This window comes from Ochotona curzoniae, unplaced genomic scaffold (genome assembly GCF_017591425.1).
Source record: "Ochotona curzoniae isolate NIBS_2020 unplaced genomic scaffold, NIBS_Ocur_1.0 contig_3819, whole genome shotgun sequence".
NCBI lineage: Eukaryota > Metazoa > Chordata > Mammalia > Lagomorpha > Ochotonidae > Ochotona > Ochotona curzoniae.
Window position 1 is genome coordinate 4,511,150 of NW_024466004.1, and position 24,721 is coordinate 4,535,870.

At 40.4% G+C, this 24,721-nt stretch overlaps 1 protein-coding gene across 2 annotated transcripts in view; it reads left to right on the top strand.

Annotated features, from left to right (window-relative positions):
• The window catches only part of DNAH8 (dynein axonemal heavy chain 8), a 288,139-nt gene that overhangs the window by 2,095 nt on the left and 261,323 nt on the right, over nt 1-24,721 (top strand). For both annotated transcript variants that reach the window (XM_040982961.1, XM_040982963.1), the window contains exons 2-5: nt 711-900; nt 2,115-2,278; nt 11,347-11,523; nt 23,296-23,409. In XM_040982961.1, the coding sequence (XP_040838895.1) occupies nt 711-900; nt 2,115-2,278; nt 11,347-11,523; nt 23,296-23,409 (645 nt within the window). The remainder of the gene's footprint in view (nt 1-710; nt 901-2,114; nt 2,279-11,346; nt 11,524-23,295; nt 23,410-24,721) is intronic.

Genomic DNA, 24,721 nt, shown 5'->3' on the forward strand with positions numbered 1-24,721 from the left:
ATCTGCCTTTCCAATGAAAAAATAATAAAAACAAATCTTTAAAAAAAAAAAAAAAAAAAAAAGCAAAATTTCAAAAGTGGGATGTGAATTTGCTTTAAAAAAAAAAAAAAAACTGCATTGAGTTGAAATGTCATACACCCATGGCTTTGGCTTTGGATTTCTGTGGCTTATCAATCTTTCCCTTCGAAATCCTGAGCAGAAGTCAAGATTCATGCTCTTTCCCTGGCCTTTCAGGGAAAACCTTTTCCCATGAAACACTCTGGGACTCCTTGCCGTGGATAAGGCACCTTGTAACTTAGGGCTTTCTCCATGCAGGATGTTTCCTTACCTTGCATGAGGGTGTTTCCAAAAATTTGTGAGAAAATGGAATTAAAAGATAAGTTTATTTTGGTGTGGACGTATTTTGAAACCTGTGCATTGTTTTTTTTTCCATGATGCACATTTTCCAAGGTGCACGTTTTCTGTGAACTTTTTTTAGGATCTGTTGTATGGGCTGTAGACTATGGCTGCTTCAGTGTGCAGACATTGAAGCACTGTGTACGTGGTTAAAAGGGAGGCAGAATGCAGATTTGTTGACTCTGGAATGCCCACACTCATAGCCACTAAAGTTTTCTCCATGGTTTATGCAAGTGCATTGAAAGTTGATTATAATTTCTCAGATCTTTTATGGACTCAGCTTACGTAATAACATTTGAACACCATCCTTTCAGGAAGTGCTATTTACCCTTCTGGATGCATCGAAAGGACTCCTAAATGGAATTAGGAGTATGCTGGCAAACATATTTCTACCAGCTATTAATGCAACTAGTAATTGGGGTGCTTTGAACCAATCCCAGCAGGGAGAATCTGAAAAACATATTTTCACTGAAACCATCAATAGATACCTTTCATTTTTGGATGGTAAGTATAAATGTAAAGTAAATTGCTAATAATAAGCAAATTAACTGTAGGATATTTTGTTAAAAAGAAGTATCAGAGAAAAGTCCCCCCTTTTTTGAAGTTTTATTTATTTTTATTTGAAAGGCAGAGTTACAGAGAGAGAAGGAGAAAAAGAGACCTTCATATACTGATTTATTCCCCAAAATGGCCATGATGGCTGAAGATGAGTTGAGTTGAAGTCAAAAATTCCTGTGAGTGCAGGATCCCAAAGCTTTGGGGCTACCCCTTGCTGTTTTCCCAGACCATTAGCATGGAACAGGGAGGAAAGTGAAGCAGTCAAAACACATATGGTGCCCATGTGGGATGCCAACACCATGGATAGTGGCTTACCTTGCTATACCACAAGAAAAGTTTTCTTTTGAGAAGAAGAAACAAATGGTCTTCAGAAAATTCTTGGAGAATATGCGTTATCAGCAAATCATGTGTGGATTTAAAAATATTTTTGTAACCAAATCAACTTAACCTTTTAGTTCAATTTTCCATAAACGTTTTGTAGTATCCTTTTCTTGCAGAGCAGGTTTTGATGTGTTGATTAGGATGCTGCTTGGGGACTCCCACATCCCATAGTAGAGTGCCTGGTTGTCCTGGATCATTTGCTTCCAATCCAGTTCCCTGCTACTGCAGCAGATGGAAGTACTTGAGTCACTGGCACCCATGCGGGAGATCTGGGTTGAGTTCTAGGCTCCTGGCAGTGGCCTGACTGACTAAAATACCTGTTGTGGGTATTTAGGAGATCGAAGCAGTTCTTCCAAGAACAATCTCTCTCTCTTTTGTCTGCCTTTAAAAGAAAAGAATAATAGCTAAATACGATGTTTAAAAAGTAAATGTTATCTTAGTAGTAAGATATGAATCTTTAATACAGGGACTTTCACAGGAGTAAGAGATGTTTTCTTTTTATGTTGCATTATAGCAAAGAAGAATCACTGCTTATGTCCCACATGAAAAATTTCAGTATCTTTAAAATATCTATATACCTTATCATCAATTCCTTAAAACATTTACTTTCATTGTTTAAAATTAATGAAGTACACCATTTCATCAAGTCACAATCTGATGACCAACTGGAATTGTATTTCTGTAGAGTATTAGTTTAGCATTTCAGTAACTAGTTTGAAAGCACATATTGGCATTCAACACAATAACATTAAACATCTCCTAATTTTTCCCCCTTTCAGGTGCCAGAATAAGCATTGAAGGAACAGTGATGTTAAAAAAGATAGACAGTGTTGATTTTTCCAAACTGCAAACCTTTGAAGAAGTGACAGCTGCGGCTGGTAACTCGGAAATGGTTCATCAGCTGGAAGAAGTGCTGATGATATGGTACAAACAGATTGAACAGGTGAGTGGTTCAAATGATTCATCTGGAGTTGTAGTTTTCATGTGTGCCTTTGCCATTGCATTTTTTTCTCTAAAAGTAAGGAGAAAAAGAATCTTTTTTCTTCTAGATTGTTTTTTGAAACTTGGTCTATTCTTGGCTGTACAGCAAAATTGATGTTCTGTGTGGTTGGTCTACTCAAAATGAGTTTAAAGATATTGCTTATGACCTGGGAAAGCAGTGGAGCTTGGCTCCAAGCCTGGGGACTCTACACTCACATGGGAGATCCAGAAAGAACTCCTGGTTCCTGGCTTCAAATGGGCTCAGTTGTGTCCATTGCTGTCATTTTGGGAGTGAACCAGTGAATGGAAGGTCGTTCTGTCTCTCTGTAAATCTGCCTTTCCAGTCAAAACAAAACAAAGATAAAAAGCAAATTTTTTTTTGAAGATTTATTTTTATTATTTTTTCATTGGAAAGGCGGATATACAGAGAGGAGAGACAGAGAGGAAGATCTTCCGTCCGATGATTCACTCCCCAAGTGAGCCCGGCGCCCATATGGGATCCCGGGCGTGCAAGGCGAGGACCTTTAACCACTTGCGCCACCGCGCCGGGCCCCCTCCTGCTATTTTTTTTTTTAAAAAAGATATTTCTCACTTTAGGGAGAAAACTTGAACAATATGGGTTGAAAAGGAAATAACAAAGAATGAGAAATAGCTAGCACTATGTCCAAAAATTTATTGTTTGTTTACATGTCCATAAAGGAGAGAAGAGGATTTAATGAAGAGCTAAGTGCTGCACACTATGTTAAACTGTGTGTCAGTGCGATTGTCTGGGTTCCCGGAGAGTTCGGATTTCTCATTCATGTCAATGTTACAGTGACAAGTTCGCCATTTCCTGGTTGAGTACATTTTCTCTGGCAGTAATAAAAACAAGCAAGAGAAAATAACTTAGATATAGGGAGATTCAACAATCCAAAATAAGAAGCAAAAAAACTGGACAGTTGCAGCAAATAGCCTCTCAAGCAGAATCACTGCAGAAGATAGAAAAGAGGTCTCTAAAAAACCTTGCAGGGGCTGGCATGGTGATGTAGTAGACTTAGCCTCTGCCTGTGGCACTCATCTCCCATACGGGCACAGTTCAAGTCCTGGATGCTCTACTTCTTATCTAGTTCCCTGTTTATGGCCTGGGAAAGCAGTGGAGAAGGACTCAAAGCCTTGGGACCCTGCACCCGAGTGGGAGGCTTGTGGCTCCTGACTTCAGATTGGCCCAACACTGGCTGTTGCGACCCTTTAGGGAATGAATCATATGTGTCATTTCTCTCTGTGTCTCCTCTCTCAGTAGGTCTGCTTTTCCAATGAAAAGAAATACATCTAACGTAGACTCTGCAAGAAGGTGTCTAGAGTAACAGTTAAGGTGCTGGTTGGGGAATGGACATTATATGCTGGAATACCTGGGGTTGAGTCCTGACTCTGCTCCCAATTCTAGCTTCCTGGAAAGTACCAGTTGTTAGTTCAAGTGATTGTTTCTCTGTCATTTACATGGGGGACTTGGATTGTTTTTTTTTTTTTAATTTTCATTTAATTTTTTGTATTGTTTACGTAGTTGAGGAGTATGCACACCCATGTGGTTGGCTGTCTGCTTAGGGTGAGGAGGGTTGAGGTATGGAGGAAGATGGATGGGAAAAATATTCAGTTTTTTCTCCTGTGTCCTCAGGGAGGAGGGAAGGAGAGGGGACAACTCCTTGCTGTCAAATTGCATTAGCAGCATGGGTTAGGGAACAGGCATTTAATGAAGCCTTAGAGACACCGATGTGGGCAAGAGTGTTCCAAGGGTGTTACCTGAGTGATTTTGCTAGTTCTGAGACATCATTGGATTGAGTGTCTAGCCACTGGCTCTGGCGTGGCCTGGCCCTGACTGTAGAGGGTGTTTGGTAAGTGAACTGGTAGATGAAGCTCTCTGTCTCTGGTTTTGTCTCTTTGCTTTTGAAATAAAAATAAGCAATTATACTTTGTGAAAAGTTTAAAATAAACAATGACCTTGACTTTTTGTCTTATGTACAAGTTAAATCTAAGATTGATCAGACATACAAATGCAAGACTAAAATTATGAAACTTATCAGAGAAAGTATGAGATTAAATTTTTATAATGTTGGTATGAACAAAGAATTCTTTTAGATGTGATGCAAAAGGCATTAATTATAAATTAAAATACTGACATGTTGAAGCTTATAAAACTATCTCCTTATCAAAGGTTACTGCCAAGAAAATGAAAAGACAGATTATAGCCTGAGAGGAAATATTGGTTGGACATGTATCTGACAAAAAAAATCCTTTGTATTTGAAATATACAAAGATTGTCAATAAATAAATAATAAAAAGGCAAATAAATTTTTAACTATGGTCCAAAACTTTAGACAAATCTTTATAAAGAAGATCCAAATAAGCATGCAAAGAGGTATTCAATTTCATTAACAGTGCAATTTCATTAACTGTAGAGAAGTAAAATAAAATCAAAATGGGATATCACTGCTTATGTACTATGATTAACATTTAGTTAAAAAATTGACATTTTCAAGTCCAAATGAGGTTGTGAAGAACTGAAATTCTCGTATGTTGCTAGTGGGGATGTAATATGGTAGAACCTGTTTAGAATTAAAAAAAGCTTTAAAATATTGTAGTATTATTTATTTGGAAAATAATTGGAACCGATGGTTGTTTGAGTTTATGATGTTTAGATACATGTGCACATTTATGTTCAAATCTAGTTCTTTAGACATTTCATTTTCTTGTGGTAAAAGAATTCAAAATCTTTTCTCTATCTCTCTTTTTTTGAAATACAGTATAGTATCATTATTTGTAATCACTCTACTCTGGAACTTTTTTTCTTATTTTTTTTAATTGTTATTAACATAGTATTGTGTGATACAGTTTTATAGGCACTGGGGATTCCCCCCACTCCTCCCATACCCCTCCCCCCATAGTGGATTCCTCCACCTTGCTGCATAACCACAGTTCAAGTTCAGTTGAGATTCCTTCATTGCAAGCATATACCTAGCATAAAGTCCAGCATCTTATTGTCCAGACAAGTTCAGTGGCCTCTTGGGGAGACCTTCTCTGGTCTGAAGGTAGAGCTAACAGATAAAGTCCCGGTCAGTTAAAAGCCCCAACAAAACATCAGCATCAATATACAACATTATGGAATTAATTGACATAGTGTTGAGTAAACAATATGTTAAAAATAATGCAAGTTCAATTCTTCAAAACATATGGGTTGAGACAGTATCAATGACAGGTTCAGAAAATAACAAACAACCAAACCAAAATTACAGATTAAATCAAGGCAACAAAATTATATTGCCCTTTGCAGCTGATGCTTTCTAATTAAAATCCTCATTATCCATTCTTTCTCTCCCCTTTTTCTACTCTTCCTGTGGTCCCTGAAGAACTGAGTGTGTGGGTGAATGGCAATACTTGAATTGGCCAGCAGGGGTCTTCCAGTGCCAAAACGACTCCACTTGGCTCATTCACTTCACATACCATCAGCTTGTCGAGCAGATGACATGTGGTATCTAAGCTTTTGGGATTCGCTCATTTCCCTTAGCATTATAGTTTCCAGTTGGGCCCATTTAGCCACAAAGAACTGCATTTTGTTTTTTTAATAGCTGAGTAGTATTCCATGGAGTAGATGAACCAAAGCTTTCTTATCCAATCTTCTGCTGATGGGCATTTCGGTTGCTCCCATGTTTTTGCAATTACTGATTGTGCTGCTATGAACATAGGGATGCATGTTGGTTTGTCGTGAAACAGGTGTTTTGGATATATTCCTAGGAGTGCTATTGCTGGGTCATATGGTATGCAGATTTTGAGTTGTTTGAGTGTTCTCCAGACTGATTTCCATAAAGGCTGAACGAAAATCAACAGCCATAGTGTACGCAAATAACACCAAGATGGAAGAAGATCTAACCAACAGGATACCATTCAAAATAACAGAGAAAAGTATGAAGTATCTGGGAATAAATCTAACCAAAAGTGTAGGAGACCTATTCGAAGAAAACTACAAACTATTCAAAAAAGAAATTGAACAAGACCTCAAAAGATGGAATAACATCCCATGCTTCTGGGTAGGCAAAATCAATATCATTAAAATGTCTATATTACCACGAGCAATATATATTTTCAACGCAATTCCAATCAAACTGCCCAAAACATTCTTCACAGAACTGGATACAATGATTCAAAAGTTCATCTGGAAGCACAAAAAAACACGAATAGCTAGAACCATTCTGAAGAATAAGAAGTTAGCAGGGGGAATCACAATTCCAGACCTCTGGACATACTCTGGAATTTAACTCCAAACTTACTTTATGTAACTTTTTACCTGTTGACCATACTATCTCTCTCCCTTCTCCTTACTATCTCTGGTACCTGTTAACCACTTTTTTAGTCTCAACTTCTATGTTATCAACTTGTTCCGATTCCACTTACCAGTTAGATCACATTATATGTGTCTTTTTGTTTCTTTTTTATTTCACTTAATATAGTATCCTCCAGTTCTATCTATCTTATCACGAATGACAGAATTTCATACTTTCTTACAACAGAATGGATTTATACAGAAAGCACATGTGCAGCAAAGTAAAACATCAAACAGTGAAGAGGCAATCTATAGAATGGGGAAAAATATTTGCAAAGAAATGTCTTGTAAAATTTAGTTTATAACTAGCTACGTTATGGCTTAGTTGTACACACCCAAGGAAAATGAAAGTATGTGTCTATTCGAGACTGTACGAGATCATTCATTATGGCCTCAATAATCACCAAATTGGAAATAAACCAAATAAAAAGTTCATGATTTATGGTATACTTCTATAATAGAATATAACTGCAATAAGAATTTACTGTTGGTACGGAGAAAAGCCTAGATGAATATTAAAAAATGTTGAGTGAAACGTCTAAAAATATAATGTGAAAAACAAAAGCAAAGCTATAAATGAGTCAGAACTCAAAGCTAGCAACCTTGGACTTTATTAGTATCTTCTTAAGCAAGATATCCAAGCCAGAACAATAAAGCAATAAAACTGACAGATTGCACTACATTAAAAAAAAATTGGTAACTCTCACATAACAAAAACACCATAAGCAAAGTTTACAGATAAACGACCTTCTGGGAGAGAGTCAATATTTCTTATAGAGTATTAGTGGACATGGTATGTGGAGACCCATAAACCAAAAGGAAATAAGGTAGTCAGTCAGAGGAAAAAATGGTCACAGATATGAGTGATTCCATTCAAAGAAAGTACACAGATATGTTTGACCCAGAAAAAAAAAAGTAGGTTTGGGAGTGATGTAATATACACAAATAATCTGATAGGATTTCATGTGAAATATCTACCATATGACCTGAGACGGGGAGAGAAAGAGTGCAGGGTGCTTGTCAGGAGAGAGGTTTTGGATTCCAGACGACTTCTCTAGCATATGTCTCCCCAGCAGGTGGAATTCCTGCAGCTATCCCCTTAGGATCTGCATCTAAGAGTGCTGGTGTAATAGAAATTAAAACATCAAAGAGTTGCCAGCTTTAGGTTACTCTCAAGGTTCACTTTAGATCTTTAATTCAGTGATTCAAATTAGATAGACCTTAGACGTTCGGGGAAAATTTAAATTATATTCAGGATTCTCTGTTCCAAGAGGTGGAGGAGCTTGTAATAAGATGAAGGAAGAGCTCCATAAACCATAATTACAATTACAAGCATCCCATGGGTTTAATATAGAAACTTCAGGGGTTCTGAAAACCCATTATGTCTTTAACCTCAATTATATTGTTAAAAATTCCATCACGATTTAAATTCTGAAGAGTTATAAGTGTAAAAAAAAAAAAAAAGCAAAGAAAAATAGCATGGCATGTTTTTCCACTAAGATTAAGGAAATGCTAACCAATTCCTTTATTTGTTTCAGAATTCCTCACCTCTTTGCTCTTTTTCCCTCAATTCCCACTGTCCTGACAGCCTGGTCTCCCATTCTCTAGAATGTTTTGCACTTCTGTTATATTTGCATGTCTATAAGCTTTACATTATGTGTACAGAATATATATTGCTGTTTAAAAGCTTTACACAAATAGTATAATACCTGTCTTAAGTCCATTGGGCTCCTATAACAAAAGACCATAACCTTGAAGCTTATAAACCAGAAATTTATTTCCTATGAGAAATATGAATGTCATTTAAAAAGTTTTTGAAAAAAATGAAATTAAAAGTTTCCTTTGGTTTAAAAAATTTTGGAAATCTTGCTATAATTTTTTTGTTCATATGCATTTCCATGAACTTTCTGGAAAGTTCCTGTATAACACAAAAGCGAGTCCAATAAAATAAGCTTTGTTGTAAAATAAATGCCCACAGGACCTCTATGTAAGTTAAGAACTGCAATATCCCCAGTACCTTAGAATGCCTTTGTGTTTCTTTTCCTAATCTTCAGTCCCTTTTCTTCCCCTGTTGGCAACTGCATTTTGACAATGATGGTATTCAAGTTAGTGCTTTTAAAAAAATTATTTATTTTATTGGAAAGGCAGATATACAGAGAGAAGGAGATACAGAGACAAAGATCGTCCACTGGTTAGCTCCCCAAGTAGCTGCAATGGTTGGGGCTGAGTTGATCTAGAATCAGGAGCCAGGAGCTTGTTCTGGGTCTCCCACACAGGCGCAAGGTTCCAAGGCCCTGGGCCATCTCCAGCTGCTTTCCCAAGCAGAGAGCTGGAAGAATGGGAAGTGAAGCAGCTGAGACATGAACTGGTGCTCACATGGGATCCCGGACGTGAAAGATGAGGATTCAGCCACTAGGCTATCATGCTGTTGACCTCCTCCCCCACACCCATACACATATCTTAAAAAACAAAAACAAAAACAAAAACAGAATAGACAACTATGCTGGCACACTGGTATAGTTAACACAAATTTGGCATTAACCAGGCCCAGGATGCCTGCTAGCTATTGGCTGCTTTTCTCTCAGCAGTGTAACACTTGCCTAGGTACAGTGTAACCTAGGCAGTTGTCTGCAGCTGGGGGCAAGTTAGTGCATTTTTTAAAAAGCTTTTTTTCTTATTTGTGTATTTTCTTTTAGGAGTTTCATCATTTTGTATTTATTACATTAATTAAAGAAAAAAAAATAAAAGAAAAACCAAGGGCCAGTGTGGGAATAGCTCCCACCTATGATGCTGGCATCCCTATGAGTGTTGGTTCTGGTTCAAGTTGCTCCATTTCTGATCCAGCTCACAGCAGGGGATGCTGTACCTGTCAAGTTTTAGGATTTTAGGATTTGAAGAAGAAGGCAGCTGGTGAAAGTAGAAAAGACTGAGAGGGGGCAGAATTGGGGCCAGGATGAAGAGAGCAGCAATTGAACCTTCCAGAAAGAGGGCCGAGGGTTTAGAGCCAGGCTTCATTCTGCTTGAACAGCAGGCTGAGTGCCTTAAGCTGCTTTGTTAGGGAGGTGCAGCGTACCATGTGAACCCTGATAAGGTGAGTGAGGCTATGCATTGTCAGCATTTTGGAATGTCCCACATGCTAGTTCCCCCTCCAGCCCCCCCAGCAATAAACATTTCACCAGCCTTTAGGTTATCTCTGTCCATTGTTCTTAGGCCTCAGCGGCCTAATAGTTTCTAACAGTGCCAAACTTATTTTGTTTTAGTTTTTAAACACATTTATTTGTTTGATGATACCTTTTCATCAGACCTTTTTTCTACATTTTTCTTCAAAATTACATTGATTTCTTCTGATGAATTATTCTCCCAAATTAATTTTAAGACTACTTTGTTGGTAGATGTAAAGTCTGTTATTTTTCTATATTTCTCATATATAGAGTTATTTTTCAGTTGTGTGCAGAAAGTAATTTTTCTAATTTTTCCAAAAGGTCTTGCATAACTTTTGTAGATTAATTTCTAGTTGTCTTATCATTGTTATTATTTGTTATGCAAGATGATTTATTTGTGAAAATTATGTTTTTAGATTGTGAAATGGTTTGGAAAGTAGTGCTACTGATTTTTTTTTGAAAAGGAATTTATTAACTTGAAGGGGAGGGTGAAGATACAGCTTTTCCATATGCTAATTTATTCCCCAGTTGAGTACAACGGCCAGAGCTGGGCTAGGAATCCAGAACCTGAAACTCCTTCCAGGTCTCTCACATGGGCGCAAGCCCACTCCCTTGGGCTGTCTTATGCTGCATTCCCATGGTCAATAGCAGGAAATGGAATCAGAAACAGAATAGTCAGAACTTGATCTGGCACTTGGATGTGGGATGCTGGTGTCACTGGGGGCAGCTTAGCTTGCTGTACCACGACAGTGGTTCCATTGCTTGTTTTTGCTACTGATGTTTGTGTATAAATACAGCAGTCTTACTGAAAGACCCACTTTTTTCATTGTAAAAATTTGATTTTAGATGTTCTTGAATTTTTAGAATGTACCAGTGATATCATCTGTGATTATACACTTTTGTGTTTTCATTTCTAACCCATGCATCTGTCATAAACTGTACTTGTTCTGGGATCTCCATTACCAGGTAGATTAGAAGTATGTGATCATAGTGGTAAGCTTATCATATTCTTGACTTTAAAGTTCTTTCTAGAATTTCATTTTTTAAAAAAGTATTAATTCGAGAGACAAAGAGGCAGACAGAGACAGAGTGAGCTTCTATTCTGTGACTCACTCCTTGAATGCCTGCCACAATAGAAAACAGACGAAGCAAAAAAATCAGGGCTCAGTTCAGATTTCTCATGTGGGTGTCAGGACCATCACCTACGGTCTCCCAGGGTACACAGTAGCATGAAGCTGGGATTGGCAATGGCCAGGGCCAGGCACTCAGCCAATGTGGGATTTAGGTGTCCCAAAAAGTGTCTAACTACTAGGCCAAATGCCTCCCTCTAGTTAGTATTTCATGTTTAATGTCACGTTTGCTAAAAAATTTTAGTAAATACTATGGATCATGTTGAATAGATATCTGCTATACTTTGTTCAGAGTTTTAAAACATTATGTTTTAAAATTTACATTTTGTTTCATCTGAGCAGTTGCAATGAGATCTTAATGAAGAAGGTGACATTTTGTTGATTGCAGGTACTTATTGAGAGTGAGCAGATGAGGAAAGAAGCTGATGATTCGGGTCCACTCACCGAACTGGAGCACTGGAAACGCATGTCAGCCAAATTCAACTACATAATTGAGCAGATTAAAGGACCAAGTTGTAAGGCTGTCATAAATGTGCTAAATGTTGCACACTCCAAACTTTTAAAGGTAAAAGGCCCATTATTTAAAGTTTGGTATGTATCAAAACAACCGATTAGACATGATCAGTTAGAAAACAACCAATTAGGAAACTATCCCATCAGACTGCTTCTTAGAATAGTGTCAAGTAACTTTTTCTCATTAGATAGCAGTTATTTCCAAAAAAGGAAAGGAAGATTAAAGGTTTACTTAACTGAAAAGCAGAGTCACAGAGAGAGAGAGAGAGCAAGAAAGATTGGGAGGGAGATTGACAAAAGAACTTCTATCTACTGGTTCGTTTCCCAAAAGGCCACAACAGTTGGAACTGGGCTGGCCTGAAACCAGGGGCCAGGAGTTTCTCCCTGGTGTCTGGTGTGCATGTAGGAGCCCAAGCACTTGGGCCATCCTCTGCTGTTTTTCTAGACACATAAGCAGGAGCTAGATCAGCAATGGAACAGTGTGCAACAGGAGTGAAACCGTTCAGTGCCCATAAGGGGTATCAGCATGGCAGAGGGCCACTTTACCCACTATACTATAGCATTGACTCCTATTACTCAATATTTCATGCACTATTGACGAGACTATTATGGGATGCTTGTCAGAAAAATGACCATATTTTATTTTCAAGTTATTTTTGAAGTTGTAGATTATTACAGGCTCAAATGGAGAAGATCCAAAAGCAAAAAAGCAAAAACACTCTCCTACCATCTCACTCTCATGATTCTACCTCCTTTTCATTGAAAAATTTTAACCCAGCGCCATGGCTAAAGTTCTCAACTTGAACGCACCAGGATCCCATATGGGTGCTGGTTTTAATCCCAGCAGCCCTGTTTCCCATCCAGCTCCCTGCCTGTGGCCTGGGAAAGCAGTCGAGGACGGCCCAAAGCCTTGGGACCCTGCACCCGCGTGGGAGACCGGAAGAGGAGGCGCCTGGCTCCTGGCTTCAGAATGGCTCAGCTCCGGCCGTTACAGTTACTTGGGGAGTGAATCATTGGACAAAAAAATCTTTCTGTCTCTCCTCCTCTCTGCATATCTGACTTTGCAATTAAAATAAATAAATCTTTAAAATTTTTTTTGAAAAATTAAAAAAAATTTTTTTTTGTGGCTAAATGGGCCCAACTGGAAACTATAATGCTAAGGGAAATGAGCAAATCCCAAAAGCTTAGACACCACATGTTTGCCTTGATTTAATCTGTAATTTTTGTTTGTTTGTTTGTTTTTGAACCTGTCATTGACACAGTCTCAACTCATGTGTTTTGAAGAATTGAACTTGCATTATTTTTAACATATTGTTTACTCAACACTATGTCAATTAATTCCATAACACTGTATATTGTTACTGATGTTTTGTTGGGGCTTTTAACTGACCAGGACTTTACTCTGTTAGCTCTACCTTCAGACCAGAGAAGGTCTCCCCAAGAAGCTGTTAAAGTTATCTGGACAATAAGATGCTGAACTCTATGCTAGGTATATGCTTGCAATGAAGGAATCTCAACTGAACTTGAACTGTGGTTATGCAGCAAGGTGGAGGAATCCACCATGGGGGGAGGGATATGGGAGGAGAAGTGGGGGTAATCCCAGTGCCTATAAAACTGTATCACATAATACAATGTTAATAACAATAAAAAATAATAATATTAAAAAAGAGATTTATTTTATTTTTATTGGAAAGGCGGATATACAGAGAGGAGAGACAGAGAGGAAGATCTTCTGTCTGATGATTCACTCCCCAAGTGAGCACAATGGCCGATGCTATGCCGATCCGAAGCCAGGAGCCTCTTTCGGGTCTCCCACACGGGTGCAGGGTCCCAAAGCTCCGTCCTCGACTGCTTTCCCGGGCCACAGGCAGGGAGCTGGAAGGGAAGTGGAGCTGCTGGGATTAGAACTGGCACCCATATGGGATCCTGGCATGTTCAAGGCGAGGTCTTTAGCCACCAGGCCATTGCACTGGGCCCCCTCTTCTCATTTTAAAAGCATATGTTTCCATGGGGCTGGCACAGTGGTTCAACAGGCTAATTCTCTGTTAACACTGATATTCCACATGGGTGCCAGTTTGTGTCCCAGCAGCTCCACTTCTGATCGAGTTCCCTGTTTGTGGCCTGGGAGAGCAGTGAAGGATAGTTCAAAGCTTTGGGATCCTGCACCCATGTGGGAGACCCAGAGAAGGCTTCTGGCTTTGGATTGGTTCAGCTCTGGCCATTGCAATCCACTGGGGAATGACCCAGTGGATGGATCTCTTTGTTTCTCCTTTTCTCTGTAAATTCGCCTTTCCAATAAAAATAAATAAATCTTAAAAAAAAACCCATATATTTCTGTGTATAAAACATGTCAACCCTTTTCTTTTTTAAAAAATAAGATTTCACAAACACAGGTGAAACAAGTCTTTTTTAAAAATACAACACCTTTGTGCTCCACCCCTCCTTTTATGCCTGAATGGTAAGAACCCAGAGATAACCATAGTTTTTTATTTTATTCTGGAAACATCCTTTCTGGTTCTTAAAAAGTGATTTACTAAGCATAAATGAAATGACATAATTTTGTTTCCAATTTTTATTAAAGAGTATGTGATACATAGTGTTTTCCAATAGTGTATCTTAGAGAATTGTGTGTGCTAAATGGAGCTGTATAGTTTTGCAATAATAATATTGTGTTTTGTCTGATCATTTGCCTGTTTGGAAACCACCCAATTTCCCCCTCTCTTTGTATCCACCCCTACCATGCAAAGATCTTGAGATTTGCTTCACATACTATTCCATTTCACTTGGTTACAGTGTATAATTTGGTGGTTCATAATGCGTTTGCAGAGTTGCACAGCCATCACCACAATCTATTTCAGAACGTTTTTATTCTCTCAAAAAAAGCCTCAGCACCCTTCAGTGATCCCACTGCACCTCATATCCATTATCCTTAGTAACCGCTAATATATTTTCCATCTTTACAGATTTTCTTATGGTGAGCATTTTATGTAAATGGGATCACATGTGACTTTCCATAAGTGACTTCTTTGACTTGTATGATGTTTTTTGGGTTTATCCATGTTGTAGTTATATCAGTGCTTTGCTTCTTTTCATGGATGAACCATATTCCATTGTCTGGACAATACTACTTTTTGTTTAGAATTTTACGAACGTTGCTGTGACTAATGCTGTTACGAACATTTATGTACAACTCTGTGTGATCATATGCTCTCATTTCTCTAGAATGTAGAGAATTTCAAGCAGACTTCTTGGTTGAAAAGGCAACTCTATGTTCAACATTTTAAAGCAAATAACTTATTTTCTGTATTTTTATAAGTACAGCAGCAACTGCAGCTTTTAAGTCAATATTTCCCTGGATGAATGGTCTACAGCTCTTCAATAATTAATAGTAGTCATCTTTAAAATGATCAGACATAAGAGAAAATGATTTTTTTTTTGTCTTTTCCTTACTAATAGTGAAGTTGTGTGTCTTTTTTTTAAAAAATAATTTATTTATTTTGGGGGCCAGTATGATTGCTCAATTGAGTAATTCTTCAACTTCAAGCACCAGAATCCCATATGGATGCAGGTTCATGTCCTGGCTGCTCCATTTCCCATCCAGCTTCCTGATTGGCCTAGGAAAGCAGTCAAGGATGACCCAAGACCCTGGACTCCTGTACTCATGTGGGAGACCTGGAAGAAGCTTCTGGCTTGGGATTGGCTCAGCTCTGGCTGTTGTGGAGTGAACCAGCAGATGAAAGATCTTTCTCTCTGCCTCTCCTTCTCTCTCTGTAAATCTGCCTTTCCAGTTAAAGTAAATGAATCTTCAACAAAATGAGCAAAACAAAAACTATTGTTTAGGGCCCGGCAGCATGGCCTAGTGGCTAAAATCCTTGCCCTGGATGCGCTGGGATCCCATATGGGCACCAGTTCTGATCCCAGCAGCTCCACTTCCCATCCAGCTCCCTGCTTGTGGCCTGGGAAAGCAGTCAAGGATGCCCAAAGTGTTGGGACCCTGTACCTGCGTGGGAGACCTAGAGGAGGTTTCTGGCTCCTGGCTTCAGATTGGTACAGCACTGGCTGTTGTGGTTACTGGGGGAGGGAATCATCAGACAGATCTTCCTCTCTGTCTCTCCTCCTCCCTGTATATCTGACCTTGAAATTAAAATAAATATTTAAAAAAAACCAAAAAACAAAAAACCATTGTTTAGTGAAGGAGAGACAGAGTATTTCCCATGCATTGGTTCATCCCCCCACCCCTGCAAATGGCCTCAGTGGCCAGAACTGTGCCAATCTGAAGCCAGGAGCCAGGAGCTACCTGGGTCTTCCAAGTAGATACCTCAAGAGGCCCAAGGACTTGAGCCATCCTTCATTGCTTTTCCAGGATGTGAGCAGGGAGCTGAATTGGAAGTGGAGTCAGCCAGAACTCAAACTGGTACCTGTAAGGGGTGCAGGTGCCACAGGCAGAGGCCTACCTTGCTGTGCTTTGGTGCTGGCTCCTCTTCTTAGGGTTTCTTTTGATGGGACTAATGGCATCAGTATACTCTGTTATGGTTGGGTAACTTTGATCACTTGGTTGAGTGGATCTGCCAAGTTTCTCTAGTAGACAGTTTATGTGAGCGGGAAGGGCCATTCCTGGAGGCTACATGCAGAATGGTCACAGATGGTTCTGCTGCACTAGTGACTGGTATGGTGTGTTAATGGTGATTTTCTAGCTCCCTCGTTCTTTCCACATTGATTAATTATAATTTGTGTGGAAGAAGTTTAGCTATTCATTTAATTATTTATGTTAATGTACCTTCAAGGATGTTTACTGTGTGCTCTAAGTTATAATCCAATACTGTCATGATTTTGTTGTATCAATTGTCTGAGCGCTGGCCGTCAGACATCTTTCTACCTGGCTTCTGGGTATCTGCTCAGACAGTGTCACCTGCTGCTGGTGGCGCTCCTTTATTCTTGGTTACCGCAGATGCTCCAGGCTTATCTTGTGTGTGCCTGCCCTAGTCCTGGGACCGTTCACTTCTTCAGTAACCCTGGTTCATTTCATTGGAGAATAGTTTTTAGAAACTAGGTGCTAGATATGCTTATTTATTGGTTGTATTTTAGATTTTTTTTTAAAAAACAAATCATTCATTATGAAATTTTAATATTCTAATGAATTAAATTCTGCCAATCTTCCTTTTATTGCTTTTGGTTTTCATCTATTATTTAAACAGGCATTCTGAAGAGGGATGAATTAAGGTTAATAGAATTTGAAAATTAATTATCCTTTCCTCTGTTCTACTTTTGGGGCTTTTATTTTTTTAAAGATTTATTTTTATTATTTTTTATTGGAAAGGCGGATATACAGAGAGGAGAGACAGAGAGGAAGATCTTCCGTCCGATGGTTCACTCCCCAAGTGACCACAATGGCCGATACTATGCCGATCCGAAGCCAGGAGCCTCTTCCGGGTCTCCCATGCGGGTGCAGGGTCCCAAAGCTTTGGGCCGTCCTCGACTGCTTTCCCGGGCCACAGGCAGGGAGCTGGAAGGGAAGCGGGGCTGCTGGGATTAGAACCGGCGCCCATATGGGATCCCGGGCGTGCAAGGCGAGGACCTTAACCACTTGCGCCACCGCGCCGGGCCCGGGGCTTTTATTTTTACACCTAGTTGTTTGGGCTTCTTGGAGTTTATTTTGGTGAATCATGTAAGACTTAATAACAATAGCAGTTATCACTTATTGTATGCTTAATATGTGACAAATACCATGTTAATATCTTACTTGTTATATTGCATTTAAGCTCCATATCTGCTCTGTCAAGTAGGCAAGTAGGAGCTATTGTTGTCATTCTCTTTTTTGTACAAAGATCACCAGGAAATCAAGACTTTTTTTTTTTTTTTTGCTTCAGATCACAGACCTGGCAAGAGAGGAAACAGGGCCAGGGCACAAGATTATGCTCTTGGGGTCAATGTTGTGGCTTAGTGCAATGCTGGCATCCCATATGGACACTAGTTGGAGTTCAACTGTTCCATTTCTGATCCAGCTCCTTGGTAATGTTCCTGGGAAAACAGCAGCAGATGGCTCAAATGCTTGGTCTCCTACATCCATTGAGAGACCTGGAGGAAGCTCCTGGATCCTTTAGCCTGGCCCAGTGGTCATTGCAACTCTTTGGGGAGTGAACCAGTAGATGTAAAATCTCTCTTTCACTTTCTCTCTTCTGTGCTGCATCCCCTCGTCCCCAAGCTTTTCACATAAACAAATCTTTTCTTTCTTTTATTTAGAATTTTTTTTTTTTAAATTTACCTTTTATAATGATTACATGGTCGATCAGGGTGGGAAGGATTGAGGTTTAGGGAAAATTGGATGAACTCACTGTTTCCAAATTTGCTATTTCATCTTGTTGTTTCTGGGGGAAGGGGAGAGATAAAGGGGGAAGCCATGTGTGATTTTCTAAATGTCCCAGTATCTAGGAATGAGGAACCACCTCATATCAACCCAGGGTCTCTTTGTGTACATATTCCGAGGGTTCTGCTCAAGTGGTTTGGATAGTTCTGAAATGCTGTCAATTTCACCGATCCAAGGATGATGTCACCCTCCCAATGTTCATTGGCTGGTATAGTAAGCCTCAAGTCTCCATTCACCGAGAGTTTTTGCTGTCATTGTTTCACTGGGGCAGTCGTCTAGTTTGTTTTGTTCTCCTTCTTCTGCTATAGCACCAGATGAGCTGCCACATTTCTCCTTTTACATCAGGGCCTGTGTTCACTGCTCTGCCTTCTTCACTAAGTAGAACATTTTCTTGCAGGTGGGCCCAAGGTCAGGCATCCCAAGCCTTGCTGGATCCCTCACCGGGGCTCATAAACCTGGCATCCATCTTGCAGGTGGGCCAAGAGACCTGGGCCAGGCGACCCAAGCCCTGCCAGATCTCCCACCCTGAGCTCACAAACCTAGCACCTCTCCACAGGTGGGCCTAAGGACCCGAGTCAGGTGACCCAAACCCCACCAGGGCTCATGAACCTGACACTCCCCTTATAAGTGGGCCCAAGGACTCGAGCCAAGCAACCTGAGCTCCACTAGATCCCCAATCCCCAGGGCTCACCAACTCGGCACCCAACTTGCAGGCAGGCCCCAGGACTCTGGCTAGGTGACCCGAGCCTCACTGGATTCCCCTATCCTCTAGGGCTCATGAACCCAGCACCTACCTAGTAGGTGGGCCCCAGGACCCGGGTGACCTGAGCCCTGCTTGGTCCCCCCCAACACTGAGGCTCACAAACCTGGCACACTTCCACAGGTATGGCATGAGATCTGAGCCAGGTGACCTGAGCCCCACCAGATTCTCCACCCAGGGTTTACAGGCCCATCACCCATTGCAGGTGAGCCCAAGGACCCAGGTTAGGCAACCAAACCCTGCTGGGTCCCCCTACTCCCAAGGCTCATGAACTCAGCATCCACCTTGCAGACGGGCCAAGAGACCTGGGCCTGGTGATCCAAGCACAGCCGGATCCCCCCCATCGGAGCTCACAAACCCAGCCCCCACCACGCAGTATGGTCCCATGATCCGACCCAAACAGCCTGAACCCTGTCAGATACCCTGCCCCTGGGCCTCATGAACCTGACCCCCTGCAGAACCCAAACTGGCATGATTTGCCTGACCTCAGCATCCACAATCTTTTTTTTTTTTTTTTTAAATACTCGGTCACTTGGCACAGATGCCCTTTTTTAAAAAAGATTTATTTATTTTTATTGGAAAGTCATATATATATATATATATATGTATGTATGGAGAGAGATAGAGAAAGATAGCAAGAGAGAGAGAAAAAAGAGACGGAGGGGAAGATCTTCCATGTGATGATTTACTCCTCAAGTGACTGCAACCACCCGAGCTGGCTGATCCAAAGCCAAGAGCCAGGAGCTTCTTCTGGGTCTCCCACGTGGATGCAGGGCCATAAGACTTTGGGCCGTCCTCAACTGCCTTCCCAGACCACAAGCAGGGAGCTGGATGGGAAGTGGGGCCATTGGGATTAGAACCGGCACCCATATGGGATCCTGGTGTGTTCAAGGCGAGGACTTTAGCCTCTAGGCCACGCTGCTGGGCCCATGTGTCCACAATCTTATTGTGCAGCCTGGCCTAGTCTAGCCTGTATACATATCATTTAAAAGAAGATTGTGTTCTTGACTTTTCTTCTTTTAAAAATATGTATTTTACTTGAAGGAAAGAGTCTCACACACACACGCTCATACACACTTGGGATGGGGATGGAGAAAGATTCTTGTCTACCTTGGTCACTCCTCAAGTGGCCACAGTGGTTGGGGCTGGTCCAGGCCAAAGCTGGGAGTTCCATCTGGGTTTTCCATTTGAGAATTTTTTAGAAGGCAATGTCAAGATTCGAATGAATATTCAGTAGTGATTATGGGATTTGATTTTAATATCTGAAGCTCCTGTAAGCATACTGTTTGACTCCCATGGTTTTTTTTTTTTAAATGATTTTGTCCAAAGCATGTTCTTTCAGTTGTGACCATGTGGTTCCTACCATTCCATGCTCTTTTCACCCACAACCAACTCTAAGGCAGGCAGTTGATGCATTTATCATCTCTAGTATGGGAGAATGGTCATTTGTTAAGGAAAGATTTACTTTTTTTTTTCCTCCATCATTTTATATTTATTTACTTATTTTTAGATTTTTTTTTTTGTATTAATTACATTGCATTATGTGACACTGTTTCATAGGTTCTGGGATTCTCCCAATCTCTCCCCATACCCTCCACCCGTGGTGCATTCCTCCACCTTGGTGCAGTATTACAGTTTAAATTCAGCCATGGGCCCAACGGCGTGGCCTAGCAGCTAAAGTCCTTGCCTTGAATGTGCCGGGGATCCCATATTGGCACGGGTTCTAATCCCATCAGCTCCACTTCCCATCCAGCTCCCTGCTTGTGGCCTGGGAAAGCAGTCGAGGATGGCCCAAAGTCTTGTGACCCTGCACCCGTGTGGGATACCCGGAAGAAGTTCCTGGATTCTGGCTTCGGATCTGCACTCACTTGGGGAATGAATCATCGGACGGAAGATCTTCCTCTCTGTCTCTCCTCCTCTCTGTATATCTGACTTTGCAGAAAAAATAAATAAATCTTTAAAAAAATAAATAAATTCAGTCAAGATTCTTTCATTGCAAACATAGAGTCCAGCATCTTATTGTCCAGATAAATTCAATGATTTCTTGGGGAGACCATCTCAGGTCTGAAGGCAGAGCTGGCAGAATATCATCCCGATCAATTAAAATCCACAACATAACATCAACAACAATTTACAGCATTATGGAATTAATTGACATGGTATTGAGTAACCAATATGTTAAAAAAAATGCAAGTTTTTAACCACATCCTGTGACTACTTCATTGACATTTCAATTTTAGTTTATACACAGAACCGGTTGCTGTACACCTTAAAATGGCTATAGGTTACTATTCAGCTGTCTCGTGCCTATTTTCATTTTAGTATTTAGCAGTTTATAGTGTTGAAGCTTAATTTTGCTGAACTTGGCAGATTTTAGGATAGTCTACACTGGTTTATAACTCTAACAAGGCATATGTCAACAGTTGAAGTGCAGAACAGTTTTAGGAGGGGTGTGCAGAGAACTCTTCAATACCTTAGTGAGGAGTAACTAATCTTTGTGTCCTAGCTAGTAAGGTATGTGTGAGTCCATGCTGGCTGTTTCCTGTCATTCTAAGCTTTCCTTGTTGTTCTCTGTCTATCTATTCTAATGTGTGTGTGTGTTTTGGGGTGGGGGGCTCCGGAGCGACCCTGATGGTCATTGCAAGAAAGGGTGGGGATCCAAAGTTGGAACTAAGTAAGGACCAGAGAAAGCTCCTCTCCCTAGTCCCAAAGGAAGTTTGCTGTTCTGTTTCTGCGGACCGCTCAGTGCTCCTGGTTGCCATTCCGATGACCTTGGATCCTGCAAGGCAGGATTTGGGCTTCTTGCATCCCATGTGGTAGATCCAAACGGGGGTGGGTGACCTCAGAGTTCTTGGCCTCCAAAGGCACTCCAATTCCCCGTTGTCTCCTTGGCAGTTGGGATGTAGTCCTTGGTGCCCGTACTGATAGTCCTTGGTGAGGATCCGGGAGTCTCCAGGGTTGGGATACAAGCCTCCTCCTGTGCACCTGCTCCACTCTGGGGTCCCCCCTACTTTGTGCATATGACTTCCTGTTAAGAGGTTGTCAGGATCACTCTTGATTCCCCTGTATGTCTTTATAGTTTTACTATTGTCTAATGCTGATTTGAATCTGTTGTCTATAAGTTATCTGTTATGTTCCTGATAGGTTATACTTCATGTCTTCCTCACACATCCTACGGAGATGGAAGATTTCTCTGCTCTCTTGCCCCATTTTTGAGAAGCATAGGGTCTTAAAAGTATATTAGGTTTTAAAATTCTTTGATGTAGATCATAAGCAGTTTGACTCACATTGATTGTTGGTTCATTGGTTATTTCAAAATATTGTGTGAGATACAGGCTGTTTGGGGTTGAAATAATATTCAGTTTACAGGTACTGTTTTTCGGATTGACATCATTTGATCTTAAATTAAGGCAAACATGTGGTATCTAACCTTTTGGGATTGGCTCATTTCCTGTTAAGGAAAGATTTAGAGGGGCACAACATGATGGCTCAGTGACTAAATCCTTAGCTTGCAATCCAAGGATATCATATGAGTACTGGTTTGTGTCCTGGCTGCTCCACTTCCCATCCAGCTCCCTGCTCATGACCTGGGAAAGCAGAGAGGATGGTCCAAAACCTTGGGATCCTGCAAGTGCATGGGAAATCTAAAAGAAGCTCCTGGCTCCTGGCTTTGGATTGGCTTAACTCCATCTGTTGTGGCCACCTGGGGAGTGAATTAGCAGACAAAAGGGCTTTCTGTCTCTCCTCATCTCTGTAGATCTGCCTTTCCAATAAAAATAAATAAATCTTTCTTTTTTTTAAAAGGAAAACTGATCAAGACTGGAGAATGATTTGGCAGTTGTAGTTGATGCGGTTGATGGAATTTTACTGGCTAAAAGTGCAACTTGACTTGAGAAGGCTTTATGAGAGATAGTTTCTAGAAAAAGGAAAATGAAGTTTAGTTCTTATCCATATTAGCTAGATCGCACTGAGAGTTCTGCTTTCACGTCTGAGGTACACTTGTAACACTAATAACAATGGGTGTATATACAGAGCAGAAAATCCAAGATGTTCAAGCCGTGAAGTTCATGTTTTATTCAATGACCAGAGGGACACAGAGTGTTCCTCCTTGAGTGCAAGGTGTGACACATGATGTGGTCAATGCCTTTGAGTACTTGAAGGGATGCTGTTCTGTGAGGTTCCATCAGGTAAAGCTACAACCCACCCGTGGAAATGACGGGCAGAGAGAATTCTCAGAATAGCAAAGCTTTTTCTCATAGCTGGAGTTAGCTAAGAATCACTTGCAAGGAAGTCTCAACTTGAGATTGAAATTACTTTGTTAAAAGCAGTATTTTCCTGGAATAATTTTTTAAAACATTTTAATAGCTGGACTCATTCTTGATGACTCAGAACAATGCAAAGGTACTAATCATTCACTTGGGAAAGCCATTCAGTGCAAGCACATCCAGTCCACGACTATAGGCTGCCCAAGTTATCAGTGGAATACATCTTCAGTCTTAGTGAATAGTTTAAGATTGTTCATAGCGTTATGATAAGAAAAAAATATATGAGCCATACTTAAGTAGCTACTGTTTTAGTAATTTTTTTTTAAAGTAAGGAAAGCTTGAATTTTGTGAATAAATTGTAGCACATTGATATATTTGGATGTTTTATAGATTTGTACTTTTCTCTCATAGAATTCTCATACTTTTATTTCTCAGAATTGGCGTGACCTGGATGCAAGAATTACCGATACAGCAAATGAATCAAAAGATAATGTCAGATATTTGTATACTCTTGAAAAAGTATGTCAGCCTCTCTATAATTATGACCTAGTAAGTATGCTTTTTAAAGTATAGTTTTAAAAATTAGCTAGTATAACAAATGCATTTTAGGAATAACTTTCACATGTGAATAATGGCAAAAATTACATTACAATCCTTTTGCCATATATTTAGAATGAATTTAAAACTATAGTTAATATTTTAATTAACATATAAACACATAGTATTATCACAGGTATGTCTTCATTTTGTGAATTAAACATGTGAATCTATTATTTATTCATTACTGCATAACAGGTTATTCCAGAATTGAGCAACTAAAACAGTGATGTGTGTGTGGCATAGTTGAGAGCCTCTGTTTCAGAATCTCTTATGAGGTTGCACACAGGCTGTTAACTGGGGCTGTGGTATCCTCTAGAGGGGGTGTTTGACAAGATGGCCCCTTTATTTCTTTCTTTTTAAAAAATTATTTATTTTAATTGGGAAGGCAGATCAGACTTATGGAAAGAAGGAGAGACAGAAAGATCTTCCATCTGCTGGTTCACTCCCCAAGCAGCTGCAAGGCCTGATCTGAAGCCAGGAGCCAGCCAGGAGTCAGGAACCTTCTCCAGGTCTCCCAGGCAGGATCTGAATCCCATGGCTTTGGGCCATCCTCTACTGCTTTCCCAGGTCACAAGCAGGGAGCTGGATGGGAAATGGAGCGGCTGAATCAGCACCTGTATGGGATCCCAGCACCTGCGACGCAAGGATTTAGCAACTAGGCCATTGTGCCAGTCCCTGGATATTCCATTTCTAAGCTCACTTGTATGGCTGCTAGCAGACCTCAGTCTTTTGCTGTGTGGTTCTTTCTACACAGCAAATCAAGGTCCACAGAGGGAGTGATCCCAGATTGAATAAGAGAGAGCACTCAAGTTGAGAGACACCTTTAGAAGTTTCATAACATTGTTTTTGACTTAATTTATTTTATTTTACATGAGAGAGAAAGAAGCTCTTATATGTTGCTGCATTTCCCAAGTGTTCACAATGACCTGGGATAGACATAGATAAAGCCAGGAACCAACAACTCAATCCAGATCTCCTACCTGGTGGCAGGGAGGACCCAACTACTTGAGTCCTCACCTGTTACATTCTGTGGTATCCATTAGCAGGGAGCAGGAATCACAGCTCAGGCTCTCTAACATGGGATGGGGGCTGTGTCTTACTGTTAGACCAGAGGCCTGCTCCTGACAATTACACTCCTAGAGGTGATCACAAGCTTGAGAACACCCAACTTTTGTCGTGGGCTTTGTGCTTGAAATATTATTTAATTCTATACGTACAAAAGCCTCATTTTAAAGAGCTGGAAACTGTGTTTTAGCACTCC